Source organism: Saccopteryx leptura, chromosome 1 (genome assembly GCF_036850995.1).
Source record: "Saccopteryx leptura isolate mSacLep1 chromosome 1, mSacLep1_pri_phased_curated, whole genome shotgun sequence".
Classification (NCBI taxonomy): Eukaryota; Metazoa; Chordata; class Mammalia; order Chiroptera; family Emballonuridae; genus Saccopteryx; species Saccopteryx leptura.
The window spans coordinates 279,395,472-279,422,729 of NC_089503.1; the positions used below are offsets into that span (position 1 = coordinate 279,395,472).

General features: G+C 35.0%; 1 protein-coding gene across 3 annotated transcripts in view; it reads right to left on the minus strand.

Moving 5' to 3' along the window:
- Window positions 1-2,280: 2,280 nt before the first annotated feature.
- The window catches only part of SLCO1C1 (solute carrier organic anion transporter family member 1C1), a 64,713-nt gene continuing 39,735 nt past the window's right edge, over window positions 2,281-27,258 (minus strand). For all 3 annotated transcript variants that reach the window (XM_066354813.1, XM_066354832.1, XM_066354823.1), the window contains 6 exons: window positions 17,713-17,908; window positions 11,799-11,964; window positions 9,197-9,381; window positions 6,425-6,489; window positions 4,484-4,601; window positions 2,281-2,958 (listed from right to left, as the gene is read on the minus strand). In XM_066354813.1, the coding sequence (XP_066210910.1) occupies window positions 2,736-2,958; window positions 4,484-4,601; window positions 6,425-6,489; window positions 9,197-9,381; window positions 11,799-11,964; window positions 17,713-17,908 (953 nt within the window). In that variant the 3' untranslated portion in view covers window positions 2,281-2,735. The remainder of the gene's footprint in view (window positions 2,959-4,483; window positions 4,602-6,424; window positions 6,490-9,196; window positions 9,382-11,798; window positions 11,965-17,712; window positions 17,909-27,258) is intronic.

Consider the following 27,258-nt stretch of genomic DNA (forward strand, 5'->3'; position numbering starts at 1 on the left):
TCTTCCTTTGAAAATATCAGTAATTATAACTAACACATAAGATTCTTTTGATCTTGAAAATGAGATAACATATCTAAAGCACTCAGCACACACAAGGAATATGCTTAAAATTATAACATTTAATAGTTGCTGTAAAAATAAAAACAATTATTATTCCCAAGAATATGTTAGCATCAATTTATTCTTTCAATCTCCCTTTACGTGTAAGTGAATAAACATGTAATATTTAAGTGGAGATGCTAATGGTCACAGATGTTCTTCCAGGTTTTTTAGAGGTCTCAGATTATTTGTTTTTATTAACTGCTTTAGGGTTATAATGGTGCAATGGAAGAACCCAGCATTCATTTAACTGCTTCCACCTTGGGCAAATCATTTAACCCAATTCAAGTAACTCCATTTATAAAATGATATTGCTGCGTTATTTGTCTGAAGGTTATAGTGAATCAGGGATTCATTTGAGGTGCTAGTCAACTCTAGGGACCATGGTTGTAGAATAAGAAAATCAAGCAGCCCATTGAATGTGGAGCAATTGTGGTATCCCACATGTCAGTCAAGGTCTTACCTCTAATGTTTGGCTCCAGGGCTGAGAGAATATTTTTGACTTCTAAAATGGGGCTTGGTTTGTAAAAAAAAAAAAAAAAAAAAAATCATGTTCTTTCTGAGGCATAATAAGCCTGCTTACTCCTGTCAGATGAATTTACTCATCTAAAATATCAAGGTTCCTTTAAGTAAATTCAATTCCCTGCTAAATGATATACTCTTATGCCACACAACTGAGTTTAGTACATAAAATTCCACTGTTGAATTAATGGTTATGGATAAAATATGCTTTCCTTTAATTGACATTCAGTGCTTTTAAGAGAAAAAATTATTTAATCATCCTTTATGCCAGTTTTTATTTTTTAAGGTATTCAGGAGTAAATTGGATAGGATTATGTTTAGAAATTTACTTGCAAAGTAGTTATTTTTCAGGATATTGCCACAAAAAAGCTTTGAAAAATAAAGAGGATGTGGGAGACAGGAAGAGGAACTTGAATTTTAATTATACCTCTACAAAGAACACTCTTGACAAGTGCGCTCAGTCACTCACTCAGCATATATTTGTTATGAGAAAGACTGATATTCAGATGACAAAAAGAGTTCCTGCTTACAAGTTATTAGGGCAGCAGCAGGCCCGAAGTGGGTCTGCTGAAAACAAAACATAAGTCTATTTTCATTTTAAATAAAAAACCTTGCCTCACTAATTAAAATAAAAGGATAAAATTTATATATATAAAGGAAATTTTCCACTCTCCATCCCCAAAATTTCCATCTCCAGTTTTGTCTATTCATAGTCACAGGACTAGTATATAAAGGGAAAAACTAAAACACTGCAAACCATTTTGTTTGCTTTATTTGATTCTTTCACTGGACCTTTTTGTTGGATTTAGGCTCCATGGCACATCTCAAAAAGACTTCTTGTTGGAAATACCCTGCTTATTGTTCTGTTTGTTCTAAAGACTGCTGAGAATCGTACAATCCCAAGACTCCATTGGGATGAACTCCACTTTAAGTCTGCTTTTCTTGGGAAGGCAGGCCCCTCTTGTACAGCTGTGATGGAGGAAGGAAAACATAGCTCATAATAGCGCTGAAGATTAAGACGGTGGACAGCCGCACCTACAGTGTTTTGTCAGAGGAGCACAAGAAGCCAGTGAAGAAGAAACGCATGGTTGGACTTTTTCAGTGTCAGAGAAACAGAGCTCTCTGGCAGGCTGATCCAGCAACACCCTCTGCCCAGAAGCCCTTGGGGCCTGTGATAGGTGCCAGTGAGAGCACCAGACAGAACCACACCAACTCAACCCATCACTCTGCATTCCTATTATAATTCCTAAGCTTATTGTACACTAACAAATCTGTGTTAGGATGCTGGCCAGACAGCTCAGTTAGTTGGAGCTTCATCCCAAAGTGCAGAGGTTGCTGGTTTGATTCCCGAACAGGGAACATACAAAAACAGACCTATGTTCCTGTCTCTGTCTCTCTGTCTGTCTGTCTGTCTCTCCCTTCCTCTCTCTCTAAAATCAATCAATAAAAAAATAATTAAAATAAGACTATTTAAAAATAAACAAACAAACAAAATATATGTGTCAAGACAACATTGTGTATATAAGTCTAGAGCTGCTTACATACATTAAAATATGGGCAGTATTGTATTAAATGAAACATTTTTTAATTTGTTGAATTCATAAAACAATAAAGCACATTAATATTACTTTTATTACTTTACAACATGAGCATTTATAATGTCACACATGTAATGAAAAATTTGAATTTCCAAAGATCATTTGCATCTATACATTTCTATATCAATTATTGTATTTCAAAAGAAAGGTGAAATTTAAAATAAATTTTTCTTCTACATGTTCTGGTTCCATTCTAATATCATCATTAAGGTGATATTTGAAAAAGGCCAGATGAGGTTCAATTTTTTAACAGCATTCTTTTAATGTGTCAATGGTCACAAGGTAAAATTTAAGCAGAATGAGTAAATAATATGAGGGAATTGTATATAAAATAAAAAGGTTAACTTCATCTATATTCTTTAATATGATTAATTATATTTGTTATCAGAGGCATTATCTAATACCTAGGATCAAAACAAAGTAGAAATTTTTAGAAAGGATAAAAATGTACACATTGATTAAAATTTGTTTGCAGAATTTCCAGAAATAGAAAAGTTGGCCTAAGACATCATTTTTCTAAAGCTGTGTTTCTTTGCCTGGCCAGCAGTTGGGTTGTAGTAAATGATCACTTGCAGCATAATTTTCCTTCCTGATTCTTGCAGACACCATTGTTCTTTCTTTCTTGGCTCTGAAGCTTCTATGTTTTAAAATATAATTTTTCTTTAAAGTGAAAAGTACTGCAATACTTAGGAAAATGGACATTATTCCCAGCACCATGGTTAGTCCCAGATATATATGTCTAGAAGAAAAGAGAATCTCAGTATTAATTATTATAACTATTCAACTTTAAATAAAATGTGAAAGGAAGGTAACAATACCATTTAATAAAAAAACAATACCAACGAAACTCATCAATATCAATAAAACTATCATATGGATAGTTTCTTTATGAATGCAGATTCAGTGTCTATAAAAGGCCTTTCTATGAACATTTGAGACTATTGAAAACTGCAAGCTTACATTAAATAATTTTTTAGTAGTATCATCGTCAGTAACTAATTACATAATACATTCCATTCTCTTTGTAAAATTATTCTCTTAGACTAGGTGGGAATAATTTTGACCATATCCCTGTTTGCCAAGAACAGTGCCATTTTATGCTAGTGTTGTCCCAGCATAATTTTTAATAGTGCCCCCTTTTACTCGCAAAACTCTCTAGGTTAGAATAATAAATCACATGGCTACTCTTGAATCTTGCCCAAATTCACTTCTACAGAAAAACTAAAAGAGGCAATGTTCAGGGGGAATCAGAGCTCTCAGTAAAAGAGAATGACTTAAGAATAAACCAGAGGCTTAAATCAGTTTCTTCCATGAGAAGCCTTTAGTTCTACATTCTGTCATAAGACAGGTTGAATGATTCATTCTGGTCACCTTGTACACACACTCACAGTCTCTGACTGAGGTACACTGTCTTTACATTAAAGAGAATACAGCTTCAGCCAATGTGAATCAAGCTGAACTCTACTCACAGATTGGGTCCCTTTCAAAGACCAAAGTACATTTCTCACATAACATCAAAGCCTATTAAATAAAACACACGTATTTCAGATGATTGGCCGAATTCACATCCAACTTCCAACTTCCGTGGCTCAGCATCGGTTTTATTTCTCTAGAAAATGCTCAGATTGTAAATCTGAAAATTTCAAGCCATTGAAGCATTGCTTTAAGCAATAAGGAGACTAAATGTTAGATGAATTGGGCTGACTGATGCCACAGTGAAAACGCCATGCCCCTCAGCCCCGTACACATTCACAGTCACAGAGAAAACCTTTTACTTTTATGCATTTCAAGTACTGAAATAATTGAACATCAGTCTGGCAATAAAAGCCGGATAGATTTAGAGCCAAATCCAACTCTTGCCCAGGGGGATTATAGCTGACGTAAATGAGACAGTTTGGCTCAGTTTAAAAAAGAATAGAAATAAACCTAAAATGTGACCTAAATTTAAATGCTTCTGAGTTTCAGGGAATTATTCATTTGTGTGCAGAAACTTCCAGAATTCTACTCTCTTCTGGAATCTTATATCATATTTTTTAAGTGATAACTCAAAAATGCAAGTTAAAATTAGGAATGCGGAAACTGAAAGGCATAGCCAAATAATTAAATGATAATAGAAGTATTCTATAAAATAGAACATGCTCCTTAATTAGACTATTCTTGTTCTTATATGCAGTGAAACTACATGAGGACTTATGAGTGCCAACTGCATTCGGCAAACCCAGGATGTGAGAGCAGTGAGATTGGGAATGAGTTTGATACGGTACCTAAAGGCATTTGAATCATATAGTCTGCAGGATCCTCTATTTCCACATCTTTTAAATTTCCATTTGAGGCATGAAGTGTCAATCAAAACTCCAAAGTATACAGGAGCTGGGATGCCTGCTGTGAGAAAAACAAAAAATAATTGCTACTAAAAATATATGCACATCTTTTTGGTTATCCTAAAATGAATGAGTATCAGGAACCACTCACTTGCAGTCCAAAAATATTTGTTTTGGAGATAACAGGGCATCTGTAGGAAACCAGAAAATGACACCCCAAAACATGCCTCTGGTAGAAAGATTATTTTGAGCTGATTACTTTGAGAAACAGAAGACACAGGAGAAGCTCTGAAGACAGAGCACAACTTTCTATTTTTTAAGAAAAAATTACATTTATAAGAAATTGGTATTTATAAGGGTGCCTCCCTCTCTCTGCACCGGGATGAGAAGGAATCCAGATTCAAGAGAGAACTAGCTGATTCTATCATGCATACTATCTCATGAACAAGAAGAGCAATTAGTTAGACATATTGAACAAGTTGATTTGGATTATTTGATATCTTGAATAAAACTTCTCTCTTTATATATATATTGTCCAATTTAGTAGGTTATTTACCCTTCCAAAACATTTAGGTTCTAACTTTAATTGATCTTAATAATGTAAATAAAGATAAAAAAAATCCATATGCTTGCAAACTTCTGCGTATGTTTTGAAATTTTCATAATGGCAGATTTTCAAACTGAACACAGACATGGCATCATCAACTTCAATAGTGATTGGTATCTTGTCATTCTCATGCCATCTACCTCCAGGTCCACACCTCCTCTAATCCCTGAAAGTGTTTTTGAAATATTTTAAGAGCAATCTCAACATCATGTGAATTCCCTTATATGTATTTCAGTATGCATCTCTAGCTGATGACATTTTAAAGCACAACACTATGCCATTCAACATGTTTTATAACAGTTCTGTAATAATATCAGAAATTCATATTCATGCTAAGAGATAATCAGTCAGATCAGACAGAAAAATGATAAATACTGTATGATCTCACATACATGTAGAATCTAAAAACAACAGCAACAAAACAAAAATCCCAAACGCATAAAGAGATCAGACTTGTGGTTATCAGAGGCAAAGTGGGGAGCTGTTTCACCAATTTTATCAGGATTATATCCTCATACACAATATTCATTTTATATTAAGGTCTATGTAAACCAAATTTATTTTCAGAATTTTTAAATCTCTTTGTTTTTATGCTCAGTAATCCTTTTCTGTTAAATTACAGAGAAACATGAATGTTTCACTTTCTTCTTTAGAATATAAACTTATTAAGGAGAGAAAAGTTATCTGACTCACATACACTATTTCCTAGGGGTTTTATTTAATGAATATTGAAACAATGGTAGTCAGAAAAAAATTCCAATTACATTTAAGAAATCATCAACTCAAACCCACACTGCTTTGATCGAATGATATGACCTTTCTGCCAAAATGATATCCTGGCATTGAGAATAACTCAAAACAATTCCTTTCATTTTAATAACTGAAGAATTATATTTAGACTTTAGAATGCCTTATTGATTCATAAATATTGCTTTTCTTTCCGAGGGTTTTCCTATAACAGCAATGGATTTTTTTTTTGACAATAGACCAATGTTGGAAGAGACAAGATTGTTAAATCAAAAAATGTCATTACTCTCATAAATTCATTTTATTATAACTTGGGCCCAGCACTGGTTCCCAATAGTTCTGGAACAAAGGAAAAGCCAACAGTTCTAAAACAAAAGGAAGAGTGATCAAGGAAAGAAATAAATGAAGAAAGAAAATAAAAACATTAGAGACCTCATTTAGTTATGTATAATAATTCTGTAAAAATATTCAGAAAAGTATTCCAATATACTTTTGATGGATATTGTACTTAAAACATAGATTATACTTACCAAGAACTCTTATTGCCAAGGTGTAGATACCCAGGGCAAAAGACTTAAGTTGTGGCTTAATGCACCTAAAAACAATAATAGCATTATTACATACATATGTATGTATATATACACACATATATATGTGCATGTGTGTATGTATATGTATATATATGAAATATATATAAAATATATATATTCCATTAGCAAATAGTTATGTTAGTCAGAATCTAACACATGGAAAGTGATGTTATAATTTAAGTAGCATTATAGTGTTTTAGCATAGGGAAAGCAAATTATGCAAAATTAAAGGCAATGCATCTAGGAGTTTAGAGTTAACATTCTTAGAAATTAAATCAACTCTATGCGACATATTCAAATGGTATTGGGTAAAGTGAAGTCATGTTTAATTAGGAAAGTAACAAAGACACAGAATAAAACCCCACACAAGATATTGCAAGAATTTGAGGCAGCATTAAAGAATTAATAATCTATAACTAGTTTTTGTGGTGTTGCTCTAAAAGCACAGGAGCACATTGATCTAGGTCAATACAATCACAATCACTGTTTCACATAAGTATTTTTGCTAAATAGTGGACACCAGAATTTTCCAGCCAAGTTCAAGAATACCTAAAATAACAAGAGCATCCTAATATGACTGAATAGCTTTAGCTGGCTGGTCTGTGGCTTTAAAAAGTAATAAAAATGATGATATATAATAACTATTGAGTGTTAATCATGGTACTAAGTTCTTTATATAATGTCATTTACTCTCTGCTTTAAAAGAGGCAGAAAATGCAACATTTCTCTTTCAATCTAAGGACATCCATCTCCTTCTGATGTCAAAATATAGTACGGTACATTTGAGGAATGGGTGGTGAGGAAAACTCTTCCTCTAGTAGCCTGATTATTCATTTGACCCATTCACTACTTGGCACAGTATGAGAACACGCTGAAGAAATAGCAACTCGTGAAGAACAATCCTGGCCTGAGCACTCTGGGTCAATGATTTCCCCTCTTTTCAAACTCATGCTGTCATTGGCAAACACAAATATCTAATTTTGTCCTTAAACCCTTTTCCAAAAAACAGAGTTGTGGATGCTAGGTCCTATTTTCTGTTTATCTTTCTTAATCAATTTACATAATACAACATAATACAAACTGCAGAAAATTAAAGATGTATATAATACTTTTGATTTGTTTTATTTTAGAAAACCTTAATATTCATTATTTGATATGTTAATTAATTTAAATGTCACACAATCCATCTCATAAAAGATTAGTTTCCAATAAAATTTGATTTTTTAAAATAATTGTATAAAATTTATAATATTTTTAGGTTACTTTGATGAATTGTATATTAGTAATATTTGCAAAGTTAATTCAATTCAGAAAAAAATTTTACCACAAAATACTGGCTATAAAATATTTTAAAATTTGAATTTATATACATTGTTATGGAGATCTATGAAAGGAGAGTCAATAACAAGTATTTAAGTATAAAATCATATTATAACAGAAGGAAAGTTTATAGGGAAGTTGATTGAAGAGATATAAGTTCAAGGAGGAGAAAAAATACGCAACAATTTGACTATTAAAGATGATTTTTATATGATTTTAAATTAGGTGATATTGGTTAAGCAGTGTTCCTTAGTTCTCATTGGTTACATTTAAAAGAGTGACATACATTTAAAATCATTATATTTTTTAAATGTAAATGTTTACAATATACTGGAAATAAATAAATAAAGTTCCTATTTAAAGTTATGATAAATTTTTAGATGTGTACTTCAAATATGTAAACAAATACACAGTATTAAAATTTTTTGAGGGTTTTATAAGCAAAATGTTCAGAGGCATTCACACCATATTCTTGGATTAGTATCCTCAGTTGAATTTACAGCCATTAACAACCCCCAGCAAGCACATGCATGTACACACACACACACACGCACAGATAATTCCATTAAGAGCAAGAATATACCAGAAAAGTAATTCCCTACATATCAAAGTAATGTATGCAAAATATTGTGGTATTTGATGAGCCTTTAAAGGGACTTACAAACTTTACTGTTCATAATTCAGTGAAACCATGTTTAATCGAGAACACATTTAGTCTATACTGGTTAATATCACCAGCATTAGAAATAGCATTCTGTATTTATTGAGTGACTACAGTGATGTAGGCATAAATATTTCTTTCTAGACCATTGGTTTGCAAGCACTTTAAACTAGGAAAACTTCTATTCAACTACATGGGAAAAGTATCAAAGTAAAAAGAGGATACAGGACAAGTTTCCTGAGACAGCTATATAATAGAAAATCAGGATGAGGCCCTGGCCGGTTGGCTCAGTGGTAGAGCGTCAGCCTGGCGTGCGGAAGTCCCCGGTTCAATTCCCGGCCAGGGCACACGGGAGAAGCGCCCATCTGCTTCTCCACCCCTCCCCCTCTCCTTCCTCTCTGTCTCTCTCTTCCCCTCCCACAGCCAAGGCTCCATTGGAGCAGAGATGGCCCGGGCGCTGGGGATGTCTCCTTGGCCTCTGCCCCAGGCGCTGGAGTGGCTCTGGTCGCGACAGAGCGACGTCCCAGAGGGGCAGAGCGTCGCTCCTGGTGGGCGTGCCGGGTGGATCCCGGTGGGGCGCATGCGGGCGTCTGTCTGACTGTCTCTCCCTGTTTCCAACTTCGGAAAAATACAAAAAAAAAAAAAAAAAAAAAGGAAATCAGGATGACTACACTGCTCTAGTTGATGACAGTATGTCATATTAAAGTCAGGGCAGAAGAATCAGTGTTCACCTTAGAAGCAATATGTATCCAGGTATGCCACCTAGGGATAAAGTATAGGATGTGATGACTGATATTACAAGAAAATAGAGAAACATTTTGGGACATTCATTATCTTTTTGGCATCCGCCCACCGTGCCTGAGGAATTTCCTGGTATTGAGGCTGCAATTCCCACACAGGTGCAATTATGAAATATCTGCAACAAGACAGGGAAAAGTCCAATTACAGAAGTTAAATTTAAATAAAATTAAAAGTATTCTTTTTGAAAGACTTTACAGTGTAGTATATTACATGCATTATGTAAACAACAGGGAAAATATTCTTTTATTTTTTCTGTTAGAATGTATCGAACAAAGCCAAATTTATAGATTTATATCCAAACAGCTGATGGGTGATCTACAAACTACTGATCCTACAGAACAATCTCCCAGCAAATCCTCCCAAATCCAATCATACCTTATTGCCTTCTCTGCCACTTCCATTATTTTTTGCCTTGCTTATCGCAATGGTCCCTTTATGCTCAATTCATTTTCACTTTTATCCAGCTATTGTGTTTTCCACACAGTAACCAAAGTGAACCTTTAAAAATGGCAAATTACATCACCATTCTTAACCTTCCAATGGCTTCTTATTATACTTGTATAAAAAATCCAAAATCCTTAAAGTAGCTCGCACACGATCTATGATGTAGCCCCTGGATCCCGATCAGGACAGCTCAATGACTTTTCCTTTCTCCTTAGGCTTCAGCCATGGTTCCCATCATGCCCTTTTCAACCCTCAAACATGGTGAGTTTACCCATGCCTCATGGCCTTGTTGTTTCCTTACTGGACAGCTCTTGTAGGTGGTTATGTGACTGGTCCCTGCTTCTATGATCACCCATTCAAAATGACATCCCCATTTCTCCACCCTTTTATATTGTACTAACTCCTCTTCCTCACAGTGCTTATTACTACCTATCAGAATATTATATAATTGTTAGTTTTTGAACAATTTGTTCCCATTAGAAAGCAGCCTCTGGCAGGAACTGTCTGCTTTGTCATCATTGTACCGCTAGAGCCTAAAATAGGCTCTCACTAAAAATTTGTTAAATAAGTGGGCCAAATTTAAAAGTATGACAGAATTTATAGTGGTTACTAAGAAAAAATATATCTTGCTGAATAAAACTCAACTAAATCTTGGACAGAAAGGCAATTTTTATATTCTCTCATCAGATTATTTCTATAAATTTCATGTATGAATGTATATATGTAAGTTGTCATTTTATCACAGAAATGTCTGTTAACTTTTAGAAAAACAATGAAATAAAGGTGGCATTTTCTTTTAAAGAGGAATATAGATTTATTTTAACTGTCATAAAAAGCTTTTGAATCTCAACTGTCTCTTGTTAGATATGTGAGTTTTAGGCATCTTTTGTAGTTCAGTGTCTCAGTTCTCACATGAGAAAAACAAAATAATATTCATTTACTTGAAGACCATAATGTTTAAATGCAATTTTTAAAGCACCTCTATTAGTGCTTGGTATGCAATACCTTCAGCACAGAATGTTCTAGTTAAGAAACTGCTTCTGCTCAAACAGTCTTAGCAAAAGAGTAGTGGCTAAAAGAAAAAAATAAATAAAAAAGAAAGGAAAAAAAGATGAACAGGAAGAGGAAATGAAAACTCAGATTTCAGATGGGTGAGTAGTCTTATTCACTATTGCTAGAGACCAATCCTTTCAATACTGAATAGATGTCAAGATAATAATAGAGAGAAAATCAACAAGTGTTACTCTGTGTCAGCAGAAATGTTTGCCAAAGCATTCTCACACTATTGATAAGCACGTGTACATATATGTGGGTTTAATTTTCATCCCTCTAGACTGCCAAATACATCTCATCAGCCACAAATCCAAAGCAGTCTGACCACTGTGCAGTATACACAGCAAATATGAGGAGACGTCGATTTTGGAGGCAGGAAGTTAAAGGTGTGATTAGCGGAATGAGTTTGCTAATAACGATGTTCATAATATCCTTCCTAGTTGGTTTTCTATCTATGATATATTTCCAAGCTCATTTTCCTCTTGCATCCTTCGGCGACCCTTCATTCCAGTCAGCAACTCTTTATTACACACATTGTCTTGATTTCTCAGGAAGAGAAGACCCAGAACCAGCAACCTTCTCAAGACAGATTTCTAAAACCTCGGTCTAGCCCTCTTGGGCTAGACTTCCTAACACTGGCCTCTATTGGTCCTGTCTTGAAAACCACTGATCTTGGGGTCAACAGATATGGATCCTAATACAGACCTTATTATATGGTCTTATGACTTAGACTTTCTCATTTAAAGTTAATATTCCTTAAAAGCAAAATGAGAAAATTAGACTGCATGACTACAGAGCTCTGCCAGCTCATTTCATGATTCAAATTCTTAGCCTTAATTCTTTCAATAATCCTAGTTTCTTTAATGATGACTGATTATATTTCCTGTCTCCACAGAAAAAAACAAGGGCAAAGTAAGAGCCAGGGTTCCTACCAGCGTGGTCACTTCTGGGTTGGCCCCTGAGACCCCTCCTAGAGTTGTATAGTTATGTACTATAGCAGGCCCATGGGCACAAACTTTAGAGAAGATTTCTTACAATAGTTTTTTCATTCCTTGTAGAGGTTTGACAACCAGCAAGACAAGCCGATGCATACGTGATTCCATTTTCACCACACATGGGTTCCCATTTTGTCTCTGAACATTTGCATCTTGAGTTGCAATCTGAAAAGAGAGCTCGTTCATGATAAGAGACAGGCTTGGTTCTGAAAAGAAATGTAACAGTATAAAACATTACCTCTTAGCAGGCAGCTCCCAATATTTTTTAAAATCAATGTTCTGGAATGATATAAATGACACTGCCAACAGGTCTGCCTTTTGGAAACAGAACTGTCATCAGAAATATCAGCTTTTGACTATTAAATGTGAGTCCATCCACTATAAACAGCTTTCTGATGAATGCTATATATAAAGGTTTTTCAATTTCATGTAATATCTATTATTTGGCTTATGGCTTTTATTAATGTCTAGAGCAGGGGTAGTCAATCTTTTTATACCTTCCGCCCACTTTTGTATCTCTGTTAGTAGTAAAACTTTCTAACCACCCACTGGTTCCACAGTAATGGTGATTTATAAAGTAGAGAAGTAACTTTACTTTATAAAATTTATAAAGCAGAATTATAGCAAGTTAAAGCATATAATAATAATTACTTACCAAGTACTTTATGTCAGATTTTTGCTAAGTTTGGCAGAATAAATCTTTATAAAACAACTTACTATAGTTAAATCTATCTTTTTATTTATACTTTGGTTGCCCTGCTACCACCCACCATGAAAGCTGGAACACCCACTATTGGGCAGTAGGGACAGGGTTGACTACCACTGGTCTAGAGCCTCTAGAATCTTCTAATATATTTCTTTGCAAAGATGTATGAAAGTGGATAACAAGGCAGAAAAGCAAACTTTTAAAGCACTATATGACATTACTTAAATGCAATGCAGAAAGAGTGTGTGTAAATTTCCTTCAGAGTTGTCTAAACATCAGTAGAATTGACATTACTAATAGTATGGTGAAGAAAAAAATAGGCACGTAGTCAACATTTCAACGGACTTTTGACAAATGTCAGAGCCACATGTCCTATTACTGTATATCTAATTAATGAGTTGCCAATTCATCTAACTTTTCTCTCACACACATATCCTCCTACAGTTTGGAGCTCTTCCATATCTTTTGACTTTATTTCACATGCTTTTAAAATGACTTACCCATTCATTTGTTCATCAAACACTTATTGAAAGCTTTCTAAGTACTTGCTTGGGAGAAGATGGTTCCAAATATAAATAACACAACACATTCCCTCAAAATACTGGCTTTTTGAAAAGAGTTAACATTACCTAATTTTGATTATCTTCTGTCTTTTTTTCCCCTCTCTTTTGTTACCTATCATTTTCTTGTATTTTCCCACTTCATCTCTCCCAGGATTCCTTCTCCCTCACTTCTATTTCTTCTTCTCACCTGTATTACCCAACCCTGCTATGCTTATTCTCCTTGCACTATTCATATCCCTTCGTTCTTTTAAGGGTATACTTAGACAATGGTATGTGTCTTCTATCTGCTTCTTAATTGCCATCCATCGGCCCTCCATCATTCTCTTTATCCTCTCCAAATTTGAATTTATTTATTTGTTTATTCTCCTCCCCTCATATTTTTATAAGAAAACTGAGAAACTTAAAAAATCATACATTGTCATGTACACTCAGTGAGAGCAGGAACTATTTGTTCTGTCCACTTTGGTATCGCTAGCACCGAAAACTATTCTTGGAACATAGTTGGCTAAGAAACAAGATTTCTGGTAAGTCAATCAATCAAAGAAAAATGGTACTCTATTTTGGAGAATCAGTAATTTTAACCCTTTCTTCTTAGAGTTATTTCTATAATAATTGCAATCATAATTTTTTAATTGATGTAATATTATATCTAGTAGAACCTCTATGAATTTGGTCACCTTAAATATAAAGAGACTTCTGATATGTATCCAAACAAAATGAAAAGGTATTTAACTAGGTCTTCTGAGATGTCATATAGAAATATTTCATCTTATTTTCTTCCATAAGGCATTCACTGTTAACTGAGACTGTGTGGTAGTATCTGAAAGTATAAACATGTGCCTTTGAAAGTCTAAAATCAGATCACTATGGATACTGTAGGGCTGAGGTCATAGAAGGTTGGAACTGAAAGGATCTGGGAATAATCTAAGACAATTTCTCATTTGGCAGATCAAGAAAGCCAGGTCTACTGTGGGCATACAATTTGCTCAGATGTACAATGTTTATTAATGACAAATGAGAACTTCTATAGGTGTCTGAATTCTAAATTCTTATCTCACATCAGGTTTATTCTCATTATTTCAGAAGAAAGTTTTACCCACTACCCCAGCTAGAGCTTCTTTATAGCATTCAGAATGCCTAGAAACAAAACACCTTGTGGCACAAAGGACAATCCCTGGGTAGCATGTTGTATTTTATAAAGCCAACTATTTTATATTAATGAACGAAAGTAAAATTTATCCCCTAGGGCAATCTTGGAGCAGAAACTAATTGCATACATATTTTATGAAGGGTGTGTTGACAGTAGATGTTATGAATTTTATCAAACCAGTCAGAAAGTTTATACTCAAATAAACTTTTCTTTCAAAATAATCAAGCTGGGAGGGGACAGACTTTTCCAGTGATATTGTAATTTTTTTTTTTGGCTGCTTCCAATAGCAATGTCACTCTTATAGGTTAACTCTGCCATTGTTGAGAATATTTTAAGAAGCAAAAAAGGAGTTTTAATGTGATTTAAACTATGATAGCATTATTATAATGCAGTTTTAGTTTTTTAGGTGAGTACTTTTAAGGGCTAGTACGCCTACAATAAATATAACTTATTGATTTAAATATATTTATATATTATTATATGAGCATACTTTTAATGTGAACTTCAAAAGTGTGCTATTGTTGTCTGTTTATGCATTTGCTTTTGTCTTAGAGATAGCATGATGTTGTAGAAATAGTATTATACTTTGAGGAAGTTAATTTACCTATCTAAACTCAATTTCCTTTAAAGAAAGATAACAGAATTTACCTCATAAAGGTGCTCTGAGGATACAAGGGAAATAATGAAAGTTAAGATGTTTTGTAAATTTCAAAATACAAATTATTTTACCACTGTCCATCTACCGGGAAGATTATAAAGACAGTTAAAGATAGCATAACACTTCTACTCTCACCAGAACATTGTTGCAATTTCTGTTTTTAACTATCATTCATAATCTACATTGCTGATTGTTACTAAGGAAACATTACATTCATGTAAGTCTAACATTACTGTGATAACTTCCAGAGGCGTGGTATACAAACTCTGTATTCATTAATTATCCTGGACATTTTAGATAACAGAAGTATAAACAATGTTCACCGAACAACAGGAGAAACCAAGTTAATGAAGGTGATGGAGACTGGAAAATGAGACGAGACAGATAGATGAGCTTGGGATAAAGCATAGGAAGGGAGCAGGAAAGAAAGCAGTGAGTAGCAGCAGCTGACCAAGCAGGAAGCAGATGTTACCTCAGGAGTGCTGACCTTGAACCACAGGCTCTTAAAGGCAGTCATGCAGATGCAGTCAGGGAGGTTGGCCTTAATACATGAGTGGCTTGGTCATTTTTTAAAATGAATAATATAGAGTTAGGTGGGTGGATAAAGAGAGATGCTTCTGGGAACTTGTGTTCAGAGACAGAGTAATTGCAAGGGCTCTGAAAGGAAATGGCATAATAGTTTCTTCAAGATTCGGCCTTATGTTAAGAGTAAAAGATTCCATTTTTGAGTATTTAATTGAAGAAACTGAAAATGCATATTAGAAAAGATATAAGTACCTCTATGTGTACAGCTACATCACTTACAATAACCGATATTTGGGAGCAACCTAGGTATATATCAATAGATGATTGAATAAAGAAAATATATACACACACACATATATGTAATGAATATACATATATATATATATATGTAATGGAATATTGCTCAGCAATAAAAAAGAATAAAGTCTTGCCATGTACAACAACGTAGATGGACCTAGGGGATGTTATGCTAAGTGAAATGCGTCAGACAGACAAAGACAAATACTGCATGATTTTATTTAAATATGGAAACTAAAAAAGCAAATGAACAAACAAAACAAAATAGAAACAGACTCAAAGATATGGAAAACAAAATGATGGTTGACAGAGGGGAGGGAGGTAAAGACATGGATTAAAAAGGTGAAGGGGAATAAAGGTATAAATTTCCAGTTTTGTTGTGGAGCATAAATGGCAGAAAGCCATTGTAGATTCGAGGCTTAGCAAAAGGCTAAGTTCTCCTTCCTTCACCTCCATACTAGCTATTATGCTGAGTATTTGCACCCACTTCACTTGCTTCCTTGGGTTGCTGGAAGCAATTTACATGCCCTTCCTCTGACTTTTTGTTTGTTTTCAGATGTTGGTAGATTTCACTAATGCATCCTGTTCATGCCTTGGGAGGGTTCCTGTTTTAGCCTTGGATGTGTAACTTTGTATCAAGGACTTTCTTGATTTGCATATGGCTATATAATAAAGCAAACTGGGGCTATGGGGCACTCGGACATTGCCATCAGCATTTGAAGAGTCCTCCCGGTCCAATTTTTTCCTTGATGAGTATGTTTCCTTAATTCTCCACCGTTATTAGGAGCTGCGCTTGTCTGCAGCACAGTTTTAAAATAAATAAGTCACAGAGATGTAATATATGGCACAGGGAATACAGTCAATAATATTATAATAACTTTGTAAAGTAACTGATATTTACTGGATTTATTATGGTGATCAAATCATAAGGTATATAAATGTCAAATCATGTTGTATACAGGAAAATATGTAATATTGTAAGTTAACTATAATTTTAAAAAAGGTGATAGAATCTGGAAATTAAAAAAACTTAGTAATCCACCCATAAAGGATGGCATATCAATAATATATCAATAAATAATCCCTTGACCAATTAATTACAAAGAAGTAAAGAAAGCTCTCATGTGCGTGTCTGGGTTAAGGAATAGAATTCTCTCATGAAACTTCACCTGATTTGAGTACAACAGAGGCTATTAAAGGTGGCATAGAGACCTTCCCAGTAACTTAGGTGTCCAAAGGAAAATAAAATTCAATAGTTTCCATGAGTGGTATATGTATTTTTTACTAGGCAGTAATGATCAGTTTCACATATATTATCTTGCATAAGTCTTACAAAACTTTAAAGGCAGTTCTTATTTTTAAATGGGAAAATTGAAAGCTGGATTATATAACTAACCTATACACTGTCTCTTCACTAAAATGGGAAGATACAAGATTCAAGGTTTGCTTTTCCACTATCAGGTTGTTGTCCTAAAGTAAGAGATAGGTTTAGCATTCTTTTTATATTTCTTTAAGACAGGGGTCCCCAAACTATGGCCCGCAGGCTGCATGCGGTCCCCTGAGGCCATTTATCCAGCCCTCGCCATACTTCTGGAAGGGGCACCTATTTCATTGGTGGTCAGCGAGAGGAGCATAGTTCCCATTGAAATACTGGTCAGTTTGTTGATTTAAATTTACTTATTCTTTATTTTAAATATTATATTTGTTCCCATTTTGTTTTTTTACTTTAAAATAAGATATGTGCTGTGTGCATAGGGATTTGTTCATAGTTTTTTTTTTATAGTCCAACCCTCCAACAGTCTGAGGGACAGTGAACTGGCCCCCTGTATAAAAAGTTTGGGGACCCCTGCTTTAAGACATTCAAATTCAAAGGAGATGACAGATTTTGGTGTCCATGTCATAAATACCATTAGCTATTCCACAGTAGAACAATTATTTCCTTCCCATAGTGATAATGCTTAAAAATCAAGTTACTTTATTTATTTTGAAATTCTATGAAAAATTAATTTGATTAAGCAAGCCAATCTCTTCAGAATATTTAATGAATGCACATACCCTTGATAGGAGACAGTTAGTCCTGCCACATCAGAATTTTCACAGCCCAATGCAAACAGGGAAAGGAATAGGAGATACCCAAGGACAGATGATCCCAAGTAGATTTTTGCAGCTCCACAGACACTGATTTTGAATTTTTTCATAACTATCCCACCAGAGAATATTCCAAGGGCTACTGCAGGTATGTTGATGAGCCCTGAAGAACAAAAAAAATATATATATATATATTTTTATGAGTCTCTGAAAGAAATCTGAGTATACTCACACAAACTTTCTGAGGAATTATACAAAACTACATAATAGTTCATGACATATTAGTAGACTATTTTGTCATTTTACTTTATTTTAATTCTTATTTATTGATTTTAGAGAAAGAGGAAGGGAGAGAGAGACAGGAACAATGATCTGTTACTGTATGTACCCTGACAGGAAATTAAACTGGCAACATCTGTGCTTTGGGGTATAATGCTCTAACTCAGTGGTCCCCAACCTTTTTTGGGCCACGGACCAGTTTAATGTCAGAAAATATTTTCACAGACCGGCCTTTAGGGTGGGATGGATAAATGTATCACGTGACCGAGACAAGCATCAAGAGTGAGTCTTAGACGGATGTAACAGAGGAAATCTGGTCATTTAAAAAAATAAAAAATGGTTCAGACTTAAATATAAATAAAACAGAAATAATGTAAGTTATTTATTTTTTCTCTGTGGACTGGTACCAAATGGCCCATGGACCAGTACTGGTCCATGGCCCAGGGGTTGGGGACCACTGCTCTAACCAACCTAGTGATCCTGCCAGGGATAGACTACATCATCATTTTATGTTATAGAAATACTCATTTACTATCATCTACTGACACATATCAAAATTTTTTTGATGAATGTCTAGATCAGGGGTCTCAAACTCACGGCCCGCCGAACAATTTTGTAATGATTTTTTTTTTTGTTTTCAACTGCAGTGAGAAAAGTGTTGCATAACAGTTGCCTTTTGTAGACCTAGTGCGGCCTGCTGAACGGCTGTGATCTTGCTCTGCGGCCCACATGCTGAGTTGAGTTTGAGACCCTTGGTCTAGATTATAGTTTGATGATAGCACAACTGACAGTATCAGAGTTCTGACTTCACAATGTCTAGCATAGGGCTTAAAATCAATTGACACTAAATGAATCAATAAATCAGTGTGTTTCTGGTTAAATCTCAGGACTAACAAGTGCAATCAAGTTGCAATTAGATGACTGCTATTGTTCTCTAAGGTTATGCATAAACATGATAAGAAAATGAAATGCAGAAAGTTTAAAAAAAAAGTCTCTGTTCTCTTTTCTATGTGCCTCCTCCAAACAAAAAATTGTTTTCATTGAGAATCCAACTTTAAGCCTCTTAATTTGGTATCCTTCTTAACAACAACAAAACAATGTATTATTTGACTATTTTTATATTTATAATTTGGTTATGATGTGACAGTCACTCAACTAAGCATTTGATATATTATTGATCATATTTACTCTTCATCACAACCTTAGGAGGTAGGAATATTATTATTCTTACTTTACAGAACAATTTGTTCATGGTCATGGTTAGTAACTGATAATATCAGATAAGAATACAGGGAGTCTGATGTCAAGGCTGTCTCTTCAATCGGTATGTTGCACTGACTCTCCCTCAGGGGTTTAGAAGACAGTATTTTTAACCAATTAATGTGCAATCTCTTTAGTAATCAAATAAATGTGACTTAAAACTGACACTAAGAAGAAGTCTAACAAAGAGATCGAAAGTTTGGACTTCAGAGATCTAACTACCTGGGTTTAGACCTCAGTTTTATAGCCTAATAGCTATGTAATTAGAAGTGATTCTCTGAATTTTTCTAAACCCATTAAAAAAGCAGACTCTGAACAAAAAACTTCAGAGAACGTGCTAGAATTTAATTTTATTTTTCAAAGTAAAAAGCAAACTTGGCACATCAGGAGTTGTAGCACTAAGAATTCCCAGTGTTTTATAGCGCCTTGATGTACTGATTCCACTGACATTTCCCTCCCCCTTCCTGACTTAGAAGAGCCTGATAGTTGAAATGAGATTATTCTAGATGCACTGCTCTCTGAGTACAGATTGTTGAAAGTCAGATCCTCCTCTCCTAATTGACCTCCTTTTAGACGCCTGTGTTCTCTTGAAACTTACAGAAATTTTCATGTGTTATCTTTCCTCCAGGCCCTTCTGTACAAAATATTTGCTTTGTTTCATACAGTGTCCTTCCAAACCGTCACCCCTCTCCCTATGATTTCAACTTCTAACACAGTGCTAGTCAACCTGGTCCCTCCCGCCCACTAGTGGGCATTCCAGCTTTCATGGTGGGCGGTAGTTGGAGCAACCAAAGTATAAATAAAAAGATAGATTTAACTATAGTAAGTTATTTTATAAAGATTTATTCTGCCAAACATAGCAAAAATCTGACATAAAGTACTTGGTAAGTAATTATTATTTTATGCTTTAACTTGCTGTAACTCTGCTTTATAAATTTTATAAAGTAAAGTTACTTCTCTACTTTATAAATCACCATTACTGTGGAACTGGTGGGCGGTTAGAAAATTTTACTACTAACAGAGATACAAAAGTGGGCGGTAGTTATAAAAAGGTTGACTACCCCTGTTCTAACATCTTTTATACTTTTGCTCTTGACTTAGGTATCAACACCTTTTCCTAGAGATATGTTTCTGATTCCAAGAACAGTTTTTCTCTTGGAAGTACTCTGGGCTTCCACTATTTAACGTACTTAAAACTACCTTCATTGGCCATATCATGCTGCCAGGAGATATACATCTGGAATCGGGGTGCACAAATTTGTCATTGAAACTCCTTTACCCCCTCAGCCTGAGGCTCTTTGCAGTGTCCCCAGGCAGCAGCCTTGGTACTTATCACAATTACCTGTTAGCTTTTCTGATTCACACTTCTCACCCTCCCATCTAATCTTCAAGGCAAGAATTGTGCTCAGCATAGCATCCTATGTTCCTTGCTCAGTTTTCCATAAAAAGGAAGTACTAAATATATAATTAAAGTTTATTCTCATTTATCACATATGAGATAAATATATCTCATTTATCCTCGATATGTTAACTTTCATATTTCAATATAATTAAATTATAATAGATTCCAAAAATGATTAATAGGACATTTCAAATACAGGTATATCATCTTGATTCTCCCTTTGGAATTCTCTAAGCATTTATAAGCTGTCCGTGCTAGACCAAGTTGATGGCAAATGTCCTGAATATCAAATGAGATGTGCTTCTTGCCTCACAAAGCTTCTTTTCTTTCATCTTAGATATTTGAAGTCATTTATTGAGATAGAAATTTTATCTGATTTCTTCATTACACACTTTTCTTTTCCCACTCACATCATAAAATGTGTTGGTCCTAAAATGCTCACCATCTAAATATTTCAAATGGAAATATTCATTGTAATTTACACTAACATCTATAATTTATTTTAAATATTTTCTTCTCAATTTAATGTATTTATCCAGTCATCGGTAAAACTAAAAGAAATTTCAGCTAACTGGTTATTATTTCAGCACACCCATTCAGGATAAAGACCTATTCTCCATTACTGCGTTAACATGAGTTATGAGAGATGTGTTAATTGTTTTGGGATGTCAGTAAAATTAACATGTAAACTGGAAACTTTGATTCACATACAAATATATAATAGCCTTAGACATTACGATAAAATGATAATGAGTTATAAAATAATAGTACATTGGGATGTTTTTAGAGCTTCTCTCCCAGTGAAGTAAAATTCCATTTTATGTAATGGACCTTATCAATATTTCTCTATTATTGGAAGAAATAAATATTTAGATATGAATTTTACAGAGAGAAAAATGCAAGGAAAAGTTATGACAATTTTCACACTCTTATAGCCAATTTCATACAAAGAAGTAAAATTAAGCATTGTTCCTGGACATAATAAAAGTATTTTTTTCTCATAAACTAAGACTATTTTACATAATTTCTCACACAGATTTTTAATATAATTTTCCCTCATTATGAAACACATCACAATACAATTAATTTGCTATGCTTGTTTAGCCACAAAAAATTGTTTTCTATTTTAAGCACCTTTCCTCAAGTAATTATCTTAAAATTTTTTCCATGTGATACCTCTAAGATAACCATTGTTAATGTCAATGTATTGTATCTACTGAAAACTTTATTTAATTTAAAAAACTCCAAGAATTAAGCAAAAATGATTACTATCCATATAAAGAAAAGATAAAATCATTTGCATATAAATTAAAGAAGCTTAAAGAGAAAATTAAACTGTCTACCTAAACATCTTTCAGCAGAAATTGTAGTGGAAACCCATAGACTCAAAAAAGCAGAACAACACACATTCTCTCTAGTCCTTGAATTTGAAATACTTTTGGCATTTGTTTCCTTTAAATTTCCTTGCAAAATTAAAGTAGTTAACATGAAAAAAAATGCTATTTCCAAACTTTAGCAAGAACATGGCTAGCATACAAAAACATGCATAGCAAAAATAGTCATTGTTACAGTTGGCCCTTTGAACACATAAAGAAACTTTTGTTTATTTTTGCCTTGCCCCGCCTGCGGAATCGAGGCTTACTGCCCAACACATGAGCTGGCTCCTTCTGTGAGGGTGGGGCAAAAGCTCAGAACAGGCGGAGTCCCGCGACTGAGCACGGGTGCGCAGCTCCGTCCGGCCCACAGAGCCGAGGCTTGCAGTCGACTTGAGTGGGCTCCTCCCACGAGTGTGAGGCAAAAGCCCAGAAACAGGCAGTGCCCCGCAGCTGAGCAAAGATGCTCACCCCTACCTGCGGTGCCAAGGCTTGAAGCCTTGGCACGGTGTATAACCCCATCTGTGTGTGGGGGGTGCGGGCAAAGGCCGAGGCTGCAAGACTTGTAGATCCAGGCACGTGATCACAGCCCCTCCTGTGGAGGAGAGGTGGAAACCGCAGCGACAGCCTCAGTGGGCTGGCACCAGCAACGCCCATACCTGAACGCCCTAGGAGGCAGCAGCAGAGGGGTGGAGGGCCTGCAGACAGACCACACCTATGGAACACAGAGGCCACACCCAATGGACTCCAGAGGCCAAAACCTTCTTATACACAGACAAAATGGGAAGGCAGAGAAATACAACACAAATTAATTAAGAAAAATACCCAGAAAAGGACCTCAATGAGTCAGATATAACCGAATTACCGAATACAGAGTTTAAAATAACAATTGTTAGGATGCTCAAAGATCTTAAAACAACAATAGATGGTCATTACAGACACCTAAATAAAGACATAGCAAATATAAAAAAAGACATTGAAATAATAAAAAAGAATCAGTCAGAAATGACAAATACAATATCAGAAATAAAGACCACAATGGAAGAAATTAAAAGTGGATGGATAAAGCTGAGGATTGAATCAGTGAGTTAGAGGACATGATAAATGAAGGCATGGAAGCAAAGCAGAAAAAAGAAAAGAAACTCAAAAAGTTTGAGGAAACTCTAAGAGAGCTCTGTGACAACATGAAGAGAAATAACATCCGCATCGTAGGGGTTCCTGAAGAAGAAGAGAAAGAACAAGGGATAGAGACTTTGTTCAATCATATCATAGCTAAAAACTTCCCTAAATTAATTCAGGAACATGCCTCACAAGTTCAAGAAGCACAGAGAACTCCATTAAAGAGAAACCCAAAGAAATCTACACCAAGACACATCATAATTAAAATAACAAAGCTGAGTGATAAAGAGAAAATATTAAAAGCTAGGAAAAAAAGGCTATCACTTACAAAGGAGCCCCCATAAGGATGACATTCGACTTCTCAACAGAAATACTTGAGGCCAGAAGGGAATGGCAAGAAATATTCAAAGTAATGCAGAACAAGAGCCTACAACCAAGACTTCTTTATCCAGCAAGGCTATCATTTAAAATTGAAGGAGAAATAAAAAGCTTCCCAGACAAAAAAAAACAACTCAAGGAATTCACTACAACCAAACCAATGCTGCAAAAAATGCTAACAGGCCTGTTGTAAACAGATCAAAGGGAAAAAGAATATAGCAAAAGAGGAATACAGCTTAAAGAATAAAATGGCATTAAAAATGCCATAATGTCAATAATAACCTTAACTGTAAATGGATTAAATGATGTGATCAAAAGACATAGGGTAGCTGTGTGGATAAGAAAACAGCACCCGTACATATGCTGTCTACAAGAGACACACCTGAAAACAAAAGATGCACATAGACTGAAGGTAAAAGGATGGAAAAAAATATTTCATGCAAATGTAAATGAAAAAAAGCTGGGGTAGCAATACTTATATCAGACAAAATGGACTTTAAAACAAAGACTATAGTAAAAGATAAAGAAGGTCACTACATAATGATAAAGGGAGCAATACAACAGGAAGATATAACCATTATAAATATCTATGCAACTAATTTAGGAACACCTAAATATATAATGCAGACTTTGATGGTTATAAAGGGCAAGATCAACAGCAATACTATAATAGTCGGAGATTTCAATACTCTATTTTTTCAATACAAACAATCACTAGATAGATCCTCAAGAAAGAAAATTAACAAAGAAACAGCAGATTTAAAGGACACACTAGATCAACTGGATTTAATAGATATCCTCAGAACCTTTCACCATAAAGCAGCAGAATATACATTCTTTTTAAGTGCACATGGTACATTCTCTAGGATAGACCACATGTTAGGACACAAAAGTGGTCTCAACAAATTTAAGAAGATTGAAATCATATTGAGCACTTTCTCTGATCATAATGGCATGAAACCAGAAATCAACTACAACAGAAAAACTGAAAAATACTCAAACACTTGGAAACTAAATACCATGTTATTAAATAACAAATGGGTTAACAATGAGATCAAGGAAGAAATAAAAAAATTCCTAGAAATGAATGATAATGAGCATACATCAACTCAAAATTTATGGGATGCAGCAAAAGCAGTCATAAGAGGGAAGTTTATAGCATTAGAGGCACACCTTAAGAAGCTAGAAAAATCTCAAAAAACTTGACCCCGCATTCAAAAGAACTAGAAAAAGAGTAGCAAGTAAAGCCCAGAGGTACTAGAAGAAAGGAAATAATAAGGATCAGAGCTGAAATAACTTACATAGAGGCTAAAGTAACAATACAGAGGATCAGTAAAACTAGGAGCTGGTTCTTTGAAAAGGTAAACAAGCCCTGGCTGGTTGGCTCAGTGGTAGAGCGTCGGCCTAGCGTGCGGAGGACCCGGGTTTGATTCCCGGCCAGGGCACACAGGAGAAGCGCCCATTTGCTTCTCCACCCCTCCGCCGCGCTTTCCTCTCTGTCTCTCTCGTCCCCTCCCGCAGCCAAGGCTCCATTGGAGCAAAGATGGCCCGGGCGCTGGGGATGGCTCTGTGGCCTCTGCCCCAGGCGCTAGAGTGGCTCTGGTCGCAACATGGCGATGCCCAGGATGGGCAGAGCATCGCCCCCTGGTGGGCAGAGCGTCGCCCCATGGTGGGCGTGCCGGGTGGATCCCGGTCAGGCGCATGCGGGAGTCTGTCTGACTGTCTCTCCCTGTTTCCAGCTTCAGAAAAATGAAAAAAAAAAAAAGAAAAAGAAAAAGAAAAGGTAAACAAGATCGATGAATCTTTAACCAGACTCACCAAGAAAAAAAAAGAGAGGACTCAAAAAAATAAAATTAGAAATGAGAGTGGAGAAATAACAACTGACACAACAGAAATACAAAATATTGTAAGAACTGTATGCCAAAAAATTAAGACAATCTAGATGAAATGGACAAATTCCTTGAAACATATAATCTTCCAAAAATTAATCTGGAAGAATCAGAAAACCTAAACAGACTAATTACAACAAAGGAGATTAAAACAATTATCAAAAGACTTCCAACAAAGGAAAGTCCTGGGCCTGATGGCTTCACAATTGAATTCTACCAAATATTCAAAGAACTAACTCCTATCCTTTTCAAGCTATTTCAAAAAATTCAAGAGGAAGGAAGACTTCCAAGCTCCTTTTATGAGGTGAGTATAATTCTGATTCCAAAACCAGGCAAAGACAACACAAAGAAAGAACATTATAGGTCAATATACTTGATAAGTTTAGATGCTGAAATATTCAACAAAATATTAGCAAACTGGATCCAGCAATATATGGAAAAATCATACATCATGATCAAGTGGGATTTATCAATCAGAATAAAGTGGGAGGCATCACATTTCCTGATGTGGTACAATATTCGCAAATCAATCAACGTGATTCATCATATAAACAAAAGGAAGGAGAAAAACAAAATGATGATTTCAATAGATGCAGAAAAAGCATTTGATAAAATCCAGCACCCATTCATGATCAAAACTCTCAGCAAAGTGGGAATACAGGGAACATACCTCAACATGACAAAGGCCATCTATGATATACCCACAGCCAACATCATACTCAATGGACAAAAATTAAAAGCAATCCCCTTAAGATCAGGAACAAAGCAGGGGTGCCCTCTTTCAACACCTGTTCAACATAGTTCTGGAAGTCCTAGCCACAGCAATCAGACAAGAAGAAGAAATAAAAGGCATCCAAACTGGAAAAGAAGAAGTAAAACTATTATTATTTGCAGATGATATGATATTGTATATAGAAAATCCTAAAGTCACAGTCAAAAAACTACTGGACCTGATAAATGAATTCAGCAAAGTGGCAGGATATAAAATTAATACTCAGAAATCAGAGGCATTTTTTTACATCAACTATGAACTGTCATAAAGAGAAATTAAAGAAACAATCCCCTGCACTATTGCAACCAAAAAAATAAAGTACTTAGGAATAAATTTAACCAAGGAGATTAAAGACTTGTACTTGGAAAGTTATAAAACATAGATAAAAGAAATCAAGGAAGATACAAACAAGTGGAAGCATATACCATACTCATGGTTGGAAAGAATAAAAATCATTAAAGTGTCTATATTACCCAAATAAATTTATAAATTCAATGCAATACCAAGTAAAATATCAATGACATACTTTAAAGATATAGAATTCATATTCCAAAAATTTATATGGAACCAAAGAAGAACACAAATACCCTCGGCAATCAGAATAAAGTGGGAGGCATCACACTTCCTGATATCAAGTTATACTACAAGGCCATTGTACTCAAAACAGGCTGGTACTGGCATAAGAACAGGCATATAGATCAATGGAACAGAACCCAGAACCCAGAAATAAACCCACACTTTTATGGACAACTGATATTTGACAAAGGTGGTAAGAGCATACAATGGAGTAAAGACAGCCTCTTTAACAAATGGCGTTGGGAAAATTGGACATCCACCTGTAAAAAATGAAACTAGACCACCAACTTACACCATTCACAAAAATAAAGTCAAAATGGATAAAAGACTTAAATGTAAGCCGTGAAACCAAATGCTTCTTAGAAGAAAACATAGGCAGTAAGTTCTCCGAGATCTCTTGCAGCAATATATTTGCTGATTTATCTCCACAGGCAAGTGAAATAAAAGACAGGATAAACAAATGGG